Consider the following 17,920-nt stretch of genomic DNA (forward strand, 5'->3'; position numbering starts at 1 on the left):
CCCCTTCCATTTCTTGCATGGCCTTCTGTCCTCTCCTATCAGATTTCCCTTTCTCCAGCCCTTTATCTCTTTCACCAATCAACTTCCCAGCTCTTTACTTCACCCTCAACCTCCCCCCACACCGATTTTACTTATACCCTTGTGTTTCTTCTTCCCCTCCCCCCACCTTTTTACTCTAACTCCTCATTTTTTTCTCCAGTCCCGCTGAGGGATCTCACCCTGAATTGTCAACTGTTCTCTTTACCATGGATGCTGTCTGGCCTGCTGAGTTCCTCCAGCATTTTGTGTGTGTTGCTTGGATTTCTAGCGTCTGCAGATTTTCAATTGTTTGCAAGTGCAAAGCAAAAGTTAAAGCAGGGCGGTATACAGTGAATGGTATTAAAGAGATGTCATCCAGTTGAAAATGTTGCAAAATTCACAAGGATATTGCCCGGACTGGATGCATTGAATTATAAGGAGACAATGGCAGGGCTTGTTTTGCCTGAGGGGAGACCTCACAAAATCACCAGGAGTATAGATAGGGTAGACAGTCATATATACTGTACATTTTTTTTTGCTTTTCCCAGAGTTGGGGATTCTAAGACTAGACGCATTAAAGATTTAAATAAGACTTGAAAGGCAATTTTTCACATACAGTAGAGTGGTGTTTACAATGAACAAGCTGTCAGAAGTGGTGGCAGAGAGTGGTTCAATTACAATATCTAGAAGACATTTGGGCAGGTAGAGAGGTAGGAATGAGCCAAATGCAGGCAAATTGGACTAGCTTAAGTCGAAATATTAGTTGGGTTGAAAGGCCTGTTTTAGTCATCTAATTATCACGTTGATGTTTGTCCGACTCGACTATTAGAAAATTTATTGATGTAATACTTTCATGTGCAACGGCAAGTATACTGTATTTCAAACGTAGTCAGTTGGTTGTAACATGCTTTCATTTAAATGTGAACCATTGGTAATGATTCTTTATTATTGCTTAATTATACCATTTGGTGCCTACCACTCAGGGTGAAGATATCGTTCGAAGGTTTGACCTCACATACTATTAGTGCCCCATGTTATGGATTCAAATTACTGCTCGCATCCTAGACGCAAAAACTGAGTTTGATGCTGAACTCGAAGTCAGCTAATCTGCTCTTTGGAAACAAAGTATCAATACTGAGTTCTCAGACGACATCTCGCCGTCAAATTAAATTTTAAACTACAAACTGCTACCCTTTGCTAAAATGTATCTGCGGAAATTTTATCAAGAAAACGCGTCATCCTTGGAAGTTAAAGAATAAACTGCCTTGACTGCGTTGGCTCTGCTTCTGACTGAGCTTCTTCAGATGAAGTAATTGGCCTCAAACTGCAAGCATTTTATTGAAACCTTTGCTACCGCTGCTTTAGAAAATGTTCCGTGTGTGTGTGTGCCAGTTGTCGAACCGTTGACCCTAGAAAGATTGACTAACGATCAGATTTTCGGTGTCTGGAAAATACCGTCGATTAGAGCTTTCCAATTTTCACACGACAACTTCAATTCTCTCGTACACTGGCGTTTTTTTTTGTGTGAAGTACTCAAGGCAGCTTTCTTCGCACTATCGCAATGATCTTGCCCCCATTGCGTGAGACCGCCAACCTCTCATACCATAAAGAAGAAAAAGAAGTTGGAAGTACCAATAAATGTCGCCACTGGCGTTTGAGTGTTTGTTTGACTCGGGCACCTGATGGCCTGCACAATGTAAAAACTGCGTGAACTATACAAGATGCGTAAGTGCAATCATGTTAATATGAGCAGTGGGTAGGAGCACTAGCACCAACCGTAACCGCTGAAGATTTATGTTTGTATTTATGCTGGCAATACAACAGGGAACTTTTTTCTCATTATAGGTGTGTTTAAAATGCTTATATATCATGAAATCATAAGTGCACTGTATAACTCTGCAGTGTATTCACAAGTAGATAAAATTCTTAGTACAACAGAGCATTACGCACGCACATGTATTTTATATATAACTACCTATTTAGTTAACATAAATATACACATACATGCGAGAAATTTTAAACACAAATGTGTGGGTATTGCTCATATCAGTAAACATATGCACGACCAATGCACATTGTTTATTAAGTATATAATTCAAATGTCCTTTTTCATGCCCTCCCTAAACCATGATTCTATCTGGTTTCAGCGACTTTCGACGTCGCGTCGTCTCGGACTGCTGGAGATCACACTCTTGACTTCACATTCCCATTTTGCTCAGTTGCCCTGTCTCCGCTTTCTTATTCAACACCTCAGCTCTGCCCCTTCTTCCAGTTAACCCTTTCTCTATCACTTACCTCTCTGGCGGAATGTGGAACCCTCTCCTCGCTGGAATCTTCCGCCTTCCTCGGATCTCTGCCTCTGATCTCAGTGTTACCCTGACGCTCTCGTTCACCTCGATTCCCTGCCCCGCTTACTGACCCATATCTAACGTTAATCCTGGTTATTGGCAACGCGATTTAAATACAAACTTTACAAACTGTGCCATGTGCTGGTGACTGCCCCATGTCTGCCTTCCTTCCAACTACATTCTAACTTCCAGTTCCATTGTCACATTAGTCCCAAGCTCGATCTTCCGCCGTCCCTCTTTTTGGGAACCGGGTTTCCGGGTTTCTCTCCTTGTCACTGCATTCATTGTTGTTTCCATTGCATTTGTCTGTGTATTTGTTGCCGCTGGTATATATGTTTAACGTTTTCGACTCTCTCTCTCTCTCTCTCTCTCTCTCTCTCTCTCTCTCTCTCTCTCTCTCTCTCTCTCTCTCTCTCTCTCTCTCTCTCTCTCTCTCTCTCTCACTCACTCTCTCTCACTCACTCTCTCTCTCTCTCTCTCACTCACTCACTCTCTCTCTCTCTCTCGCTCTCTCTCTCTCTCTCTCTCTCTCTCTCTCGCTTCATCTACTTCCACCACCCCCCCCTTTGCACATTTGCTGAGAGCATTTGACGTCATCACCACCACAACACCCCCACCTCCCCCCCCCCCCCGCTACTTCCATCCCAGCGTTTCTCTGCAAGCCTGTATTCACGATTTAATCCATTCTGTAACCGACACCGACCGCAGCAGCAAAACTGATGCCAGCAGTAAGACTCACACGGTCCGCTCGGCTGCCTGAACTCGCTCTCTGTTGTCAGTCCGGTTGCGCACTGGAGCGGCGGCTCGGCTCCATGGTTCCTCTCCCTCTCGCTAACAGAAAACTCCTTGATCCTGGGCACTTTTATCGTCGTGTTGATTTAGTAGAATGCCTGTCGCTTTGGGGTTTTATTTGCTCTTGATGGGAATTCAGTTTCTCTGAGAATCCGCAGTCAAGCTCCCCATCCCACCCGAGTTAGAGATGACTGGGCTCCAGACAGAAGGACGCGATAGTTAAACACAAGGAAAGCGGCTATCGTGAGTATGCTCTTTGGAAACAAGCGTGCAAGCGATGACTGCTGGCTAATCTCTGTTGCAAAGTATTCTTGGCTAAATATGGAAGATGAAAGGACGCTCGAGGTAATTTTATAGCGCGTTGTTACTAAGAAGGAAATCATGGAATTGTCGGAGGTTAGGTGTTCCAGCGCCACCGATGAACTCTATACAATTAACAAGACACCAGGAACTAGACCTAAAAGACTACTTTGGCAAAACGCTGTTCGGCACATCACCGAGCAGAGGTTCATGAACGAGCAAGCCAGCGCCAAAACCATCTCATCGTCGGAAGACTCGTGGAGTCCCAACAGGAGGAAGCAATCTGCTGGCAAGACGTCTATCAGCGGGCACAACAACGGGAGCACCAAGGTGTTCCCTGAGCGCACCAGTAACGACCTGGGCTTCCTGCATCTTGACTGCGCTCCCAGTAATTCCGACTTCTTTCTCAACTGGGGCTACACCTACCGAGGAGTGATCTTTCCAACTCTGAAGAACTCCTTCAAGTCCCGGGATTTAGAGCGACTCTACCAGCGCTATTTCCTGGGTCAGAGGCGTAAGTCGGTGGTGGTGATGAACATCCTGGACGTCCTGACCAAACTGACCGTTCTGATCCTGCACCTGACATTGGCCTCCACTCCCATGGACCTCGCCAAAGGCATCCTGCTGGCGCTGTTCACCGGCATCGAAGTGGTCATCTGTGCCTTAGTGGTGGTGAAAAAAGACACATCTTCGCACAGTTACCTGCAGTACAGCGGCCTGGTGACCTGGGTTGTCATGGCTACTCAGATTCTGGCCACTGGCCTCGGCCACGGACTCTTGGGAGATGGCATCGGTTACGTGCTTTTTACGCTTTTTGCCACTTACAGTATGCTTCCTCTCCCTTTGATCTGGGCGATCCTGGCTGGCTTTCTGACTTCCGTCCTCCACGTTGTGGTACAATTACTCATTCCCCGAGCTGCAGCCCCAACCACCAACCAGGTAGCCTCGTAGATCTTTCCCAGGCAGCACATGAACCAACTCAAACAATGCGGCACCACAATTGAACAGAACGATTCCTCTGTAGAATAAATACGAGCATGTTTTATTTTAGTGCTGCTTACCCCGTCAATCCACACTCCCATTTTGCCACGGTTTTGTTTGTAAAGTGAGGTGTTTACCCAGCTGTACCTGAAAGTAACTGGAACTGCCTTTCGATCCATAATCTTTCCACACATACCGTCAGCAGCTTTTGTCTTCATCTTAGCTTCACACCGATACTGACCAGTGTAGCTGTGCGTGGTAAATGTTGGTGTGGTAGTGAGCGGGCGGCTGGACATTCGGGTCACCGTGGGGCATTTCATTTAGCTCTGGCAGGTTGTAAACGTGCCTGCAAATTAGGAGCAAACGCCTTTGGCAACCTACCGTTCCAATGGCAGTGCCTCATGCACATGTTCATAACCAATATAATAAGATTTTTTTTATTTAATCGCTGATTTTGCGCAGTATTGCACTGCGGTAGCGCAGCCCGACTCACTTTTAGACTGGAAGTTGGCGAGATGATGGGTTCTGATATCCCAAAGTTCCTAAATCAATAAGCAAGTCTATGTTGTTGATAAATATCCTTGCAGTCAAAAGAAGAATGTTTTTTTTTCTTTCCGCAGTATCGTTTGAATAAGGATAGAATAAGGGTCTACTAGGAGGTAATACCTTGCGCTCAGCCGCCTCTTTCCCTGGGTTTTCTTTCTCCATTGCACAGTCCAAGTATTAGCCTGAAACGGCGGCTGTTTGGGACTAAGCTCCCTCTAGCGACCAGGCTTCGATTTCAAGGTTTCCTTAGAGCACGTTCGTACACATGCCGAATACCAGGAGCGTCTGTAAAGGACGTTCTTATCGCTGATCGTAATTGTAATCCCCTAAAACAATCGAAATTTACTGCCTTCCAACCAGTCATGTTGTTGATAACCCAACAGATTTTAATCGTGTCAACAAATTGTTCCGACACATTGGACTTTGCTGTCAGGTCCAAGATTTTAAGGCATGGTATCTGCTATACTCCGCAGTAATTCCTCTACAGTTGAGTGGTCGGGGGTTTTAAGAGAAAAGCGCCTGTAATTAATGCATGGCAGGTTTCACCTCATTCCAGCACAGTAAATCCATGAACGTTGGCAGCTTGCTATTTTGAAGATATTTTAACTCCACCAACTACAGATCACTCCTTGCGTTACAATAGGAATGGAATAAACACTATCAAATATGTTACTATATCAGCACTTTGCATGAAACTATTATATTTCATTATTGCAACTTATTTGAAAACGAATTCGAGTTATGTGATAAATTAGTGGGGGGGGGGGGGGTTACTAAGTCAGGGTCAGAAGATAAAAATGTTGAGTATCTGATTATTCTGAAGAGGCGCCTAAGCGTTAAGACATTGCCGCGCCGTTTCTCTTCAAAATATTGACTTACATATATTTCCGGCAGGTTAAATGCCGGTAGTAGAAATGGGAATCGACAGTTGTCTCTAAAGTGAGCAACAGTATTGATCAGGTTGATCATTTTGAGGTGCTATTATCCTGAATAAGCTAGACGGGCGTCGAAGAGAAGTGAAATCGTTCTGGAGGGAAAATGAAGTGTTGGCTTTACCATTTCAGGTCATAGCCCAATCGGTATTATTCATGTGCATGAACACGGCCGGAATATTTATCAGTTACCTGGCTGACCGGGCGCAGCGCCAGGCGTTCCTGGAAACCAGAAGATGTATTGAAGCGAGACTTCGACTGGAAACGGAGAATCAGCGACAGGTAAGGGCAGATTCGTAGACAGATGGAACTGGTTTGAAATCTGTAACGTAATCTGTAAAATTGTGTTTGTTAAATTGTGAGTGAACTCATATACTTAAAAAAAGCTTCTTGCCACTCAGAACTTATAATTTGCGCATGCCGTATCAATAAGTATTGCTTGAACTTTGAACATTCCTGGCAGCGGGAGGCACGTTCATATTGTCTCAAAGAATTATCCTTCACATGGGATGAAAAATTGTGGCAAAAATTCAACTGAAGTTTATTGGCATAGAAGCCAAAATTGAGGTGTGACTGTTCGATGGAAGGACCGTGAGTTAATCTACAAGATTTGAAATCTTACAGAAAAGCTAGGGTAATGGGAGCCACACAAAATGCTGCGGGAACTCGACAGGCCAGGCAGCATCTATGGAAAAGAGTAAACAGCCTTTCATCAAGATTTCATCAGCGTCTCGGCCCGGAAGGTCGACTGTTTACTCTTTTCTACAGGTGCCGCCTGACCTTGCTGAGTTCCTCCAGCATTTTGCGTATGCTGCTTTGTATTTCCAGCATCTGCAGTCTCTGGTATTCCGAGAAGCCAACTTTGTGCGATTAAAGATAAAAATCATGTCAGTGACTAAAGAGAGAATCGAACATAAGGTAAGCAGGCAATGGAGAGTTAATGCTAGAATTAAGAAAACAAAGACAGATTTAAAGTTGTAGTGAATGTTATGTTTACGTGTATTTGAGATGGAGGAGTCCAGGAGTGGATGCTGCAAAGACTGAGAATGAATGCAGTTTCATTGCACACTGGGAAAGGCACACTCCAGTTCATGTCTGAAGGGTGTTATGTTTTTTGAGTGTGTTCAGAGTTCACCTATGTCCTAAAGTCAACAATCAGCAGGACATATTCAGTGTATTTTGTCATGGATAATAAGGTAGATTTAACTAATAGTGTATTAATGCATGGGCGTTTACTCATGATCTTCAAACAATTCTAGATTTAGACAAGATTGACTAACATGCAAATTGACGCAGGTAAACTGATTGAATCAATGGATAAAACAAAAGGATTAAATTGTGAAAGGCCTTTAGAAATGAAATGGGTGTAATACAGAACCAGGGAGACAGCTCTGCCTCTCGAAAAAGCAAGTATATTTGGAAGAGACCAAATAAAATTGCAGAAGTGTTCAAATACAAGAAAACTGATGAAGATCTGGGGACAGGAGAAACGCACGACAGCAAATGGTGACAGAACAGACAGTAAGAGCAATCAAACTAGAAACAGAAAATAACTTGAAATATATAGTAATATCAATGTAATAAAACCTCGGAGTTATTTCAAGAAAAAGAGGCTGATGTGAAACATCTGAGCCTTTCGAAACTGATAAGCGTGATAGTACAAGCAACGGCAAGGAAATGGCAGAAGCCAAGTAAGGACTTGGCTTTGGGGAAAAACAAGGCAGTATGCCAGACATTCTGAGGGAACTAAGATTGAAGTAGGAATGGGGAACTCATTTGAAGCAGTAGAAATGGGAACATAAAATTATAATAAGCAAAACAAAATTGATGAATAAAGTAATAACACTAAGTAATGACAAGGAGATAATACTGAATGTTTCCCATTTCAGACTTACAAGGGAAGTAGATGAAAAACTTTTAGTTGCCCTAACTACAATATCACAAAATTCTCTTGATTCAGGAATTATTCATTTAGAATGGAAAATTGTACATTACCTTTCTTTTTGAAGAAGGTGAGAGCAAAATGAAATAAGTAATCGTAGTGTGTTGATGTAAAACCTTTTAGAATAATATTATTGAATGCTATTTGAATAATGCCTCACATGAGTTTTTCCCAGCTAAATTGAAAGTTGTACAACAAAGGGAATAAATTGGTTCATTGACTTACTATTGTCACATGCACTGAGATATAGTTAAAACTTGTCTTGCATACCATCCATATAGATCAATTCATTACAACAGTGCATTGGGGTAGTACAAGGTAAAAAGTATAACAGAATGCAGATCAGAGTGTTACAGTTACAGAAGAAGTGCAGTGTAGGTTAACAGTAAAGTGCAACACCATAAGAAGATAAATTGTGAGATCAAGAGTCCCTCTTATCACGCTTATCAAACATTCAATAGTTTAATAACAGCAGGACAGAAGCTGTCAATGAGCCTGGTGTTATGTGCTTTCAGACTTTTGTACCTTCTGTCTATTGATGGGGGAGGGGAGAAGAAAGAAAGTCTGGGGTGGGTGAGATCTTTGATGATTTTGTCTGCTCTGCCAAGGGAGTGAGATTTATAGTCATAGTCCATGGGGAGAAGGCTGGTTTCCATAATGTGTTGAGCTGTGTTCACAACTCTCAGCAGATTCTTGTAGATTTAGGCAGAGCAATTGCCACATCAAGCTGTGATGCATCCAGTAGAGTGCTTTCCATACTGTATTGATAAAAGTTGATGAGGGTTAAAGGGGACCTGCCAAATTGCTTTAGCCTCCTGAAGAAGTAGGAGTATTAGTGAGTGTTCTTGACTGTTGTATATATGTAGTTGACCAAGACCGGCTATTGGCGATGATAACATATAGACCTAATAGGCATATTGATTGAATGGCAGAAAGCAAATAATGGATAAGTACCTGAATTGGCAAGTTACGATTATTGAGTATAGTATTTCAAGAAAGTCTTTCATGTCCGCATCTATCCACCAACTCTAAAATGTCATAGGTGATGAATAGAGAACCACATAGATAAGCAGTATTGTATGTAATGTAAATGGAACCTTGAAATTTATTATTATTAAAACTATTATTAATAGATTAAGCACCTGGGTGAAACTGTACAGGATGAAATACTGGCAGATGTGCATCTAAAAATAGCATAGCAAAGTACTGATTAAAATAGCAAAAAGTTAGAAACACTGGATACCCAAAGAGATTTAGGATAACATATACATGGATCATTAAAATATTTGTCCATTGAAGGCTAGAAACCAGGAGATATGAGTAATGTTATATAAAGCAATGGGGTTTCCAACTTAGAAAAAATATATTGGCCTGAGAGAGGAGTACAGCCAAGATTGACCAGAATGATAACTTGATTCTAAGGTTTTACGTATGCAGTGTGATTACACTAACTAGATTTGTATTCCCTGGAGTCGGGATAAATATATAAATAGTACATAATTTATTCAAAGTTTTTTAAAATGTAAGGAGGAACTGATAAAGTAGATGGAGACATTTCTGTTGGTTGGAAGTCTATGATTTACTGTAGAGTTAGGCATTTCAGTATGTTCTGTAACTGCAGAATGACGATGATATATCTGTCAGTGTATAGGCATTATTACAATAACCTTTATGACTACATTAACATTACATTAATAGAGACTGTTGTCAATAAGTAAATAAAATTGCTACTTAACTTGATGTAATAGATCTGAACCATGCCCATTGACATTTCTGAAGCTAAATTTAATTTAATTAGTGGGCTGAAGGGCCTGTTCCTGTGCTGTACTGTCCTATGTTCAATGTTCCACGTAAAGGATCTTTCATATTTTTTTCAATAAAACTGATATTAGTGACAGACAAAAACAGACACTAGTAAATGCCAGAAATGATTTACTTTCTTTACTAAATAAAGATTTATTTTGCAATTAGCATTTAATCAAAAATTATAAAAGTACAATTAACAGAAATACTTACTTCAATCCTATTATTCAGTAGAAGAATAAATTCATGATCTTTTGCAACTCAAATGGGAATTGTAAATTATCAGTATGTCACAGCTACTCCTTAATTCATCTTGTTTTTCTCTTGCTTCTGAAAAATTCCTCTCATGGTTTTTCAAAAATGTTATGCTACTATTTTGTTTCTAAACTCCAAAGGAGATCCCTGTCTAGTCTATGGCTGTCTACCTTTCAGAAAACCACCTCCATCTAGTTATCATAAATTATTGACAAACAACAATTTCCCAGTGTACAGGAAACAAAAAAGTAGTCTATGATTTTGATCCACTTTTGTAAGGGAACTGACTGAATTCCCAATCCCATACTTGAAGGATTTTCTTAAATTCATTGTAAAATAATTTTGTAATAATTAAGCAACCAATAAAATCACACAGAAATTGATTATTCTACATTTCAGTTTTTCTTAATTGTGCTTTAATTCTAATCCTCATAACCAAAATTGTGCAGAGTATCACAAACCTGGTCTTTAAAAATATCATGTGAAATTCAGCTTTTCATTTAAACTTACAGAAATATTTACATTTCAGAGATATATTTTTATCTGAATTTGGAGTTGAATAAATCCAGCCCTAGTGTATGCAGATGCTTTCTGACTCCACTTTAATTACCAGCGGCATGCTTAAATAATAAAAGGGTTTCCTAATTCTTCACAAATGATTTGCTTTAATAGCTTAACCCTGTAAGCTCAGTAGGAGATATTGCAATCTAAAATAAAGAGAATAAGAACAGAATGCAATACTGTGTCAAAATGTGTAGCATCACAAACCAATAACACTTGGCTCTTTCTCTATCAAATTGAATAACTCAGAACAAAAAAGCCGGATTTACAAACACACCAAAGTTATTGCTGATATTTTATGCGGTATCTGTCATGAATTGCATGCTGAATATGTATTAAAAATGGAAATAGAATCAAGGTTAATAAGCGAAATATCCTAAAACTGCTTCTCTCTGTCATTCTGTGCGATGTTTGATGTGTCACATTGAATCTCTTTCACACATCTCAAGAAACTATGCATGAATGATTTCTAATAAGCAACATTCAATAATGCCATGTTTGAAAAGTTCCTTTAACATTGTATCCCTGTTCTACTAATGTTAAGGAGCATGCTTTAAATAAAATCTGTTATTTCGGGCAGCTCTTTAATGTCTTTTCAGTGATGTGAACGTTTTTCTGGCTGGAAGGGAGATAGGCAGATTGCTCATAGGCTTTTACTGATGTATGCAGGCTCAACAACAAAGTACACCTTACATCATCAAGAAAATGCTAATTGCAAAATTGTAATCTATAAAACTGCTGCATAATTTGTTGTACTAATCCCTGTACCAAAGCTACAGATACTCAAGGGGAGAATTGTTTTAGTTTTTGGAGGAATGATTTCAATTATTTTTTTTATGTTATGTTTTATTTGGATATTAGAGAATAGGGATTCTTAGCCCATATGTTATAGCAAGATATAGCCAGAATATAGCAATGAAAAGATATTGTGTGTAAATTGGAGTATACTTTCATGTTGAATTTGTATAAAATGGGAGGTAATGAATTAGGAGCTTATTTCACACTTTAAATTTCTGTCCTTTGCTTTCAATGTAAGCAAACATCAAATGAACAAATTCAGTATTTTGTTTGACTACCCAAGTCATACCCTGGAGTCTGATGCACTGCATCACACAGTTCCCAGTCCATAACAATTTTGCTCCTACATTTAATTTTTTTTCAAACTGAAAAAAATCCTGTAAATTATATTATTCATATAAAAGTATAAATAGGCAGTACACGGTTGCTGACAAATGCTTGGAATAAGGGCTTGTGGTAGCAAAATGCTCTGGTGAACCACCAAAATGGTTACAGTGCTGCACTATTCGTGTGCAGAGAAGAGAACTGATATTATTGTCAAAGATCTGTGCATGAGTCAAGGGAAGAGAGTCTAGAGATGCTGGTGAATGACTACAGTTAAATCAGGTGCTGCAGGGTGGCACAGCTTGAAGTGCTGTATCTCAGTAAATGAATAGATTAGAATGGAGGTGAGAAGGAACTGGATTGGAAATCGATTAAGAATGCGTGAGTGACCAGGGGCAGCAGTCAAGAGATAAATGGAAGGCTCAGGAAAGAGACTGAGTGCTTGGGTTGTGTGGAGGCATGCAGCCGAAGGATTGGCAATGGGGTCATTGGGGGGGCAGGGTTAGGCAAGATTGTGAGGGAGAAGTTGAGAAAATTGTTGGAGATCCTCTGGAGTTAGATTAGGGACACTCCTTGATGGAGTTGGCTGAAGGGCGGTCATGGCAGTGAAGAGGGGATGAGAGCCATATTGGGAGTAGTTGGACAAGGGATGGAGGGAATTCCAGGTTGAGTTCAGCTGAGATTGACTGAAGTGTTTGGGTGAGAGATTATAGCGATTCGGGCAAGATATTGCTTGGAGTGCAGTGGGGATGTGACTAGTAGGGGCTGATTGCAAAGCACAAGGTGGAATTTCACTTAAAGCCAAACTCAACATCTTCTGACAACTCTCCCTAGGTAAAAGATGCAATTAAGTCTCATGATGCATTGATGCCTGGCTCTGCACAATCTAATTGCTTGGCCATGAAATGTTGAGGTGCTTTGTGGCATTACAGCTACCCAACAGCTGATATTTTCAAATGCAAACTAATGGAAAAAAGATGACATAGTCATGTCACCAGATACCGTTAACATTTGCAGATAGAAGCCTCTACAAAAATCTGTAATTTGTGAAGGTCAAATAAAAGGCTATCTGTTATACTTTGTGGGTGAGAAAATAAATTCATTGCCGGTGCTTGAATATTCTTCACTCTAATCACTCCAGATGTAGATGAATCTCATAAAGTACATCAGCACAGTTATCAGAGTTAATGAGGCATTCTGCTGAATCTATTTTGTCTTCAATTAAAATGGCTGCAAAATATAAGGATAAGAATTCCACATATTTTATTGGAAGAATGACTGTGTTTTGCTTCCCATTTAATCTATAATACAAGGAGAATTATTTAGCTGAGATCCGATCAATACTATCTTTGCTTTGAAATGCAAATTAATGTTCATGTTGGAGTATTAAGAAATGTATTTATGGAAACTACAGAGCAATAGCAGATACATTCATTTTGTTTTCTACCTGTTATGTTGCCTCTCTCAGTCACTGGCTAAGCTCATCAGTTGATAAAATCCTCATCTATATCTTTGTTAATTCTAGGTTTTACTATTCCATCTCATTAGTAGCTTTCAACTCTTTACTCTCTGTAAACTTGAGATCTTAAAAATTCTGTTGTCGAAGTTTTAGCTGACACACATTTGTAATGTCTTATTCACACATTCCCCATGTTTGCTGAACTCCATTAGACCCCTTTGAGGCATTCTGTACATCCGTTTTAATATTCTCATCTCTTCTTTCAAATCCCTGCATGTTTCCACCCTTCCTTTTCTCACTAAACTCTGCTAGTCCTCTGTGAGCAGTACAGAAGCACAATTCACAGATTTTCTGCCTTTCAGTGCGAGCGATCCAGGTTCAATCCTGTATGTGCAGAGTTTGTGTCTTTCCCTGTGACTGAATGATTTTGCCTGAGGAGTGGGGGGTGGAGGGAGGCAGTTTTAGCTTTCTCACATATTCTAATCATGCGTGGGTTGGCTTGTTAGCACAGGAACAAGCCCTTTATTACACGAGCACCAATGCTGATCACAATGCCATGTTCATGCATTCCTTGTAATATTGTTATGTCACAACTGGACCCCATGATCTCTTTATACTTAATGGTCCTAGGGACCTGCCATTTACTATATACTTTCCCATTAACATTTGACCTTCTGAAGTACAACACCTCAACTTATCCAGATGAACTTCCATCTACCATACCCATATCTCCAACTGAAGTACTTCATTTGACAACCTTCTTCATTATCTAGAACTCCCCTTAATGTCTCTATTGCATCTACTTCCCACTCTCCAACAGTGCGTTCCAGAACCACCCACTCTTTGTGTAAAGAAAATATGCTTCACAGATCTCCTTTAAATTTTCACCTTCACTATTTAAGGTGATGCCCTCTAGTATTTGGCATTTCCACTCTGGGATAAAGTCTCTGGCTGTCTACTTTGTTATTCATCGCATTGTTTTATAAATTTCTATCAAGTGCCTTCTACAGAGAAAACATTCCAACTTTGTCCAACCTCTCCTAAGACTCCCAAAGCTGGGTAACATCTTAGTGAACCACTTCTGCACCCTCTCTAAACCCTCCATATCCTCCCAGTCATGGGATGACCAGAACTGGACACAGCACTCTAAATGTGGCCTATTGAAGTATTAGAGAGTTGTAACTTGATTTCCCATATATTTCACTCATTGGCCCAACTGATGAAGGCAAGTATGCCGTATGCATTCTTTACCACCGTATGTATTTGAGCTACTACTTTATGGGAGCAATGGACATGCACTCCATGAGCTCACTGTGCTCCTGGGGGGCCCAGCCATTTACTCTGTACTTTTCCTTTTCATTTGTCAAACTTCTTCACCAACTAAAACCCCACCAATTTTGGTGTCATCTGCAAAATTTATCAACCCATTGACATCTTTGACCAAATCAAACCACAGGGGTTAAGGTGCAGATCCTTGCAGAAAACAACTTCCCACAATTGTCCATTAATAGAAATACCTCTCCACTACTTCACACTGTCTTGAATGGCCAAGCTGGTTTTGAATCCAATCTTCCAACTCACCGCATATCCCACATGTCTTAATCTTCTGAATCAGCCTACCATGAGAGACTTTGTCAAATGCCTTAATCATGTACATGTAGACAATGTCCACAGTCTTAAACTCTTCATTCATTTTTGTCAACACCTCAAAAAACTCATAAGAAGTGACATGGCATGCAGACTGTCGCTAATAAGCACATACACTGCCAAATGCAACTCTTACAATTCTGCAAATAATTACTTTCTGTAATTAAATCAAAAGTATGAATTGCATGGCTTAACTTTATTACTGGGTTAAGATTACTTTGAGAACTAAGGATGTAAATTCCTGACCTTGTTTCTCACTTAGAATATCGCTGGATTTCAGTGGTATTATATGACAAGTAATATTGATTTAGGAAATATTGAATTAGGTTGCGTTTAGGTAAATGCTGAAAGTAAAATCTAAGATAGCAATAATACAGCAATGCATTTTGACATTTTCAGATCTAACCTTTCATCAGAAGTAGAAGTAGTTAGACATATATTATAACAGGTTTTAAAGAAATGAATCCTATTATACAGCTCCTTACTTTTAATTTGCTTTGAATTCAAAATTGGAAGAATTATCTAAAATATAGCTAATTCAGTACCTTCCATTTAACAGTACCACCCAAAGACAAATTTGCTGTATTTGCCATGTAAGTTTCTGGTCTTAGCTCTGTAATGTGAAGAAAATATTGCATAATTTTAGTTATGAATGAAGGTGCATGATGTGTGATATCAAATTTCTGCCCATTATTTTCCACACTTCAGTATTATGCTGACATAAATACAAATAAAAACTCTATGGAACCGAATTTCAATTTTACTATTTAAGATTTGCAATTTCAAGTTATTGACCAAAATTATTTTAACTTAATTTAACTGGAACTCAAAGTGTTTCCTATGTTGTTGGATGGCCCAACGTACTTGACCACAATATGACAGCTTGTTTTTATTTTCTACAAGGAAGTATCAAAGCACAGGTTTCCAAAAGGGAGCAAGAGAGATCAGCATGTAAACAAAATAAGTGGTGATTAAAATGGAGTCAATCGTTATGTAGCAAACTGAAAATGATAGGAATACTCAGCAGGTCAGGCAGCACTGGAGAAGAAAGAAAAGAATAATGCTACAGGTCAACAACCTTTGATTCTAAAGGATAATACTTTGAAATGAAATATATTTCAGTTTGCAGAGAAATGGGAATGATGGAAACTAAAGGAGAATAAGAATCACAAGGGGTGTGGTACTGGCTCAGGGAAGTGGAGATTACTTGTTAATCACCACACCTCTGCCTGTAGCATATAAAGAGGAACAAGATTAGGACAGAAAAGGAGAGAGGAGAGAAAAGGCACTGAGATCCAACTACTGAGGAAGCTGGAAATTGAAAATTAATGAAATTTTTGAAATGTTCAGCAAGTAAGTCTAGTTCGGATACAAACCGACAAGGTTTCTTATTTGCAATTGTTGAATTCAGTGTTCAGTCTTGAGGGGGTTTGGTATGTCTAATCAGAAGGTGAGATGTTGTTCTTTGAGCTTAAATTATGCTTTGTTGGAACAGTGAAGGAGGACAAAGAGAGACCAGTTAGAGTGGGAAGGCAACTGAGGGTCACCTTGCACATGAATAGTGCAAAGCAGTATCCAACTTATGTTTGGTTTTCCAATGTAGAAGAACCTGCTGAGTATGTTAAACTAATTTTAAAGAAATGCAAGTAAGTCAGTGGTTCTTCCTGAAAAATGCATTTAAGTAGCAGGAAAATGAAAAATAAAATTAGGCATTGCAACACATGAGGTTCATGGAATATCAAAGAATGCTGGAACTATTCAAATAGTCAGGCCAGTCCTGTTCTTTTCTGGAGAGGTAGAATGATGGTCAATGAGAAGGGGAGTGTGTCTTAGTGGTGATAGAGGAACAAATCGGGGAATTATAATTCTTCAGAATGCTAAAGGTGGAGGAAAGATGTGGTTTGTGATGGCAGCACAATGAAGTTGGGAAAAATTACAGAGGATGGTCCTCTTTGACTATTGAACCTTGACGGGGTAGCGGTGTGTTGGAATGTGAACACAAGGGTATCCTGAGTCTGAGGGAAGGGGATGAGAAAAGATGGAGCAAACACAGATAAGAGTCCTGTCAACTACAGAGGCGGGGAAGCTAAGCTTGATGAAGTAGGAAACTAACTTGGAAGCCCTGGTGTGGAAGGTGTTAATTATCAGAACAGATAGCACAGAGCTAGAGAAATCAGAAGAATCAGAGCTGGAAGATGTTTGGTCATAATTGCTAAGGGCATCTGTGGGTTTGTAAAGGATATTGTTTGCTAATCCACCAGATGAGATGAAGTCACAGAAGCTGAGTAAGGGCAGGGAAGAATTAGAGTCCAAGTGAAATCTGTTTTCTGAATGCTGGTGAAACTGAGAATGGGGCATAAATTTGCAGCAAAGGCACTGAAATATTTGAATTTTATATGTGAGCTGGAAGCAGCAACAAAAATTGAGAGAGAAGACCTGACAAGAACTGAAAAAAGGACTGTTCTACAGGGATAAGCATGGCTTGGAACTGCATCTGTTCCCATGGCCATTCTTACCAGTTGAAGGAAGTGAGCGAGTTAAAGAAGATGTTCAATGTGAGAACAAGTTCAGCTATTCAAAAGAAAGGATGGGAATTAGTTGGACCTCTGTTCACGAACATAGAAAAATATTATAAAGCAATCATGATGCAGGATGAAGCTGTAAAGGGATTGGACATCCATGATCAAATGGATTAAGACATCAGAAATTATTGATTTAAAAAAAAGATGGATCAAATTGATTTATCAAGGGGAGGAGGAAGAGTCAAGACAGGAAGTAAATTGTCAATGTTTGTCTCACAGTTCCAGTTTTCTCCTGCTTTTCCATTCATCTTCCATTTGTATCCCATTCGGCTGGATCAAGTGTGATTAACAAACAATCACCACCCTCTCTCACTACCACCTATTCTCTCTGGTACTCCATCCCATCACACACCTTCCCTTTGTTCTCCCTATTCCCCCTTCTTCACTGTAATTAAGGCATGTTTGATTTCTAACCTTTTGAGGTTTGGATCAATCGTGAACAATCTGAAACTTTGACTCTAATCTCTCTACAGATTTTCTATATGACCTGCTGAGTATTTCCAGCAGTTTCTGGTTTGATTTTAGATTTCCAGAATCTTTTTTTTTAAATTTAATGAAGTTTCTAAATTTATATTAAACAAAAGAAGAGTTTAATTATTGTAAGAAAGTTCAAGAAAAAGTTAATCTTTTGA

General features: G+C 39.7%; 1 protein-coding gene across 3 annotated transcripts in view; it reads left to right on the forward strand.

Moving 5' to 3' along the window:
* The first annotated feature begins 3,042 nt into the window (after positions 1-3,042).
* Positions 3,043-17,920, forward strand: part of adcy8 (adenylate cyclase 8 (brain)) — a 129,977-nt gene continuing 115,099 nt past the window's right edge. For all 3 annotated transcript variants that reach the window (XM_073043334.1, XM_073043350.1, XM_073043343.1), the window contains exons 1-2: positions 3,043-4,397; positions 6,050-6,199. In XM_073043334.1, the coding sequence (XP_072899435.1) occupies positions 3,540-4,397; positions 6,050-6,199 (1,008 nt within the window). In that variant the 5' untranslated portion in view covers positions 3,043-3,539. The remainder of the gene's footprint in view (positions 4,398-6,049; positions 6,200-17,920) is intronic.

The sequence above is a fragment of the Hemitrygon akajei genome, chromosome 1 (genome assembly GCF_048418815.1).
Source record: "Hemitrygon akajei chromosome 1, sHemAka1.3, whole genome shotgun sequence".
In the NCBI taxonomy this organism is placed as follows: domain Eukaryota; kingdom Metazoa; phylum Chordata; class Chondrichthyes; order Myliobatiformes; family Dasyatidae; genus Hemitrygon; species Hemitrygon akajei.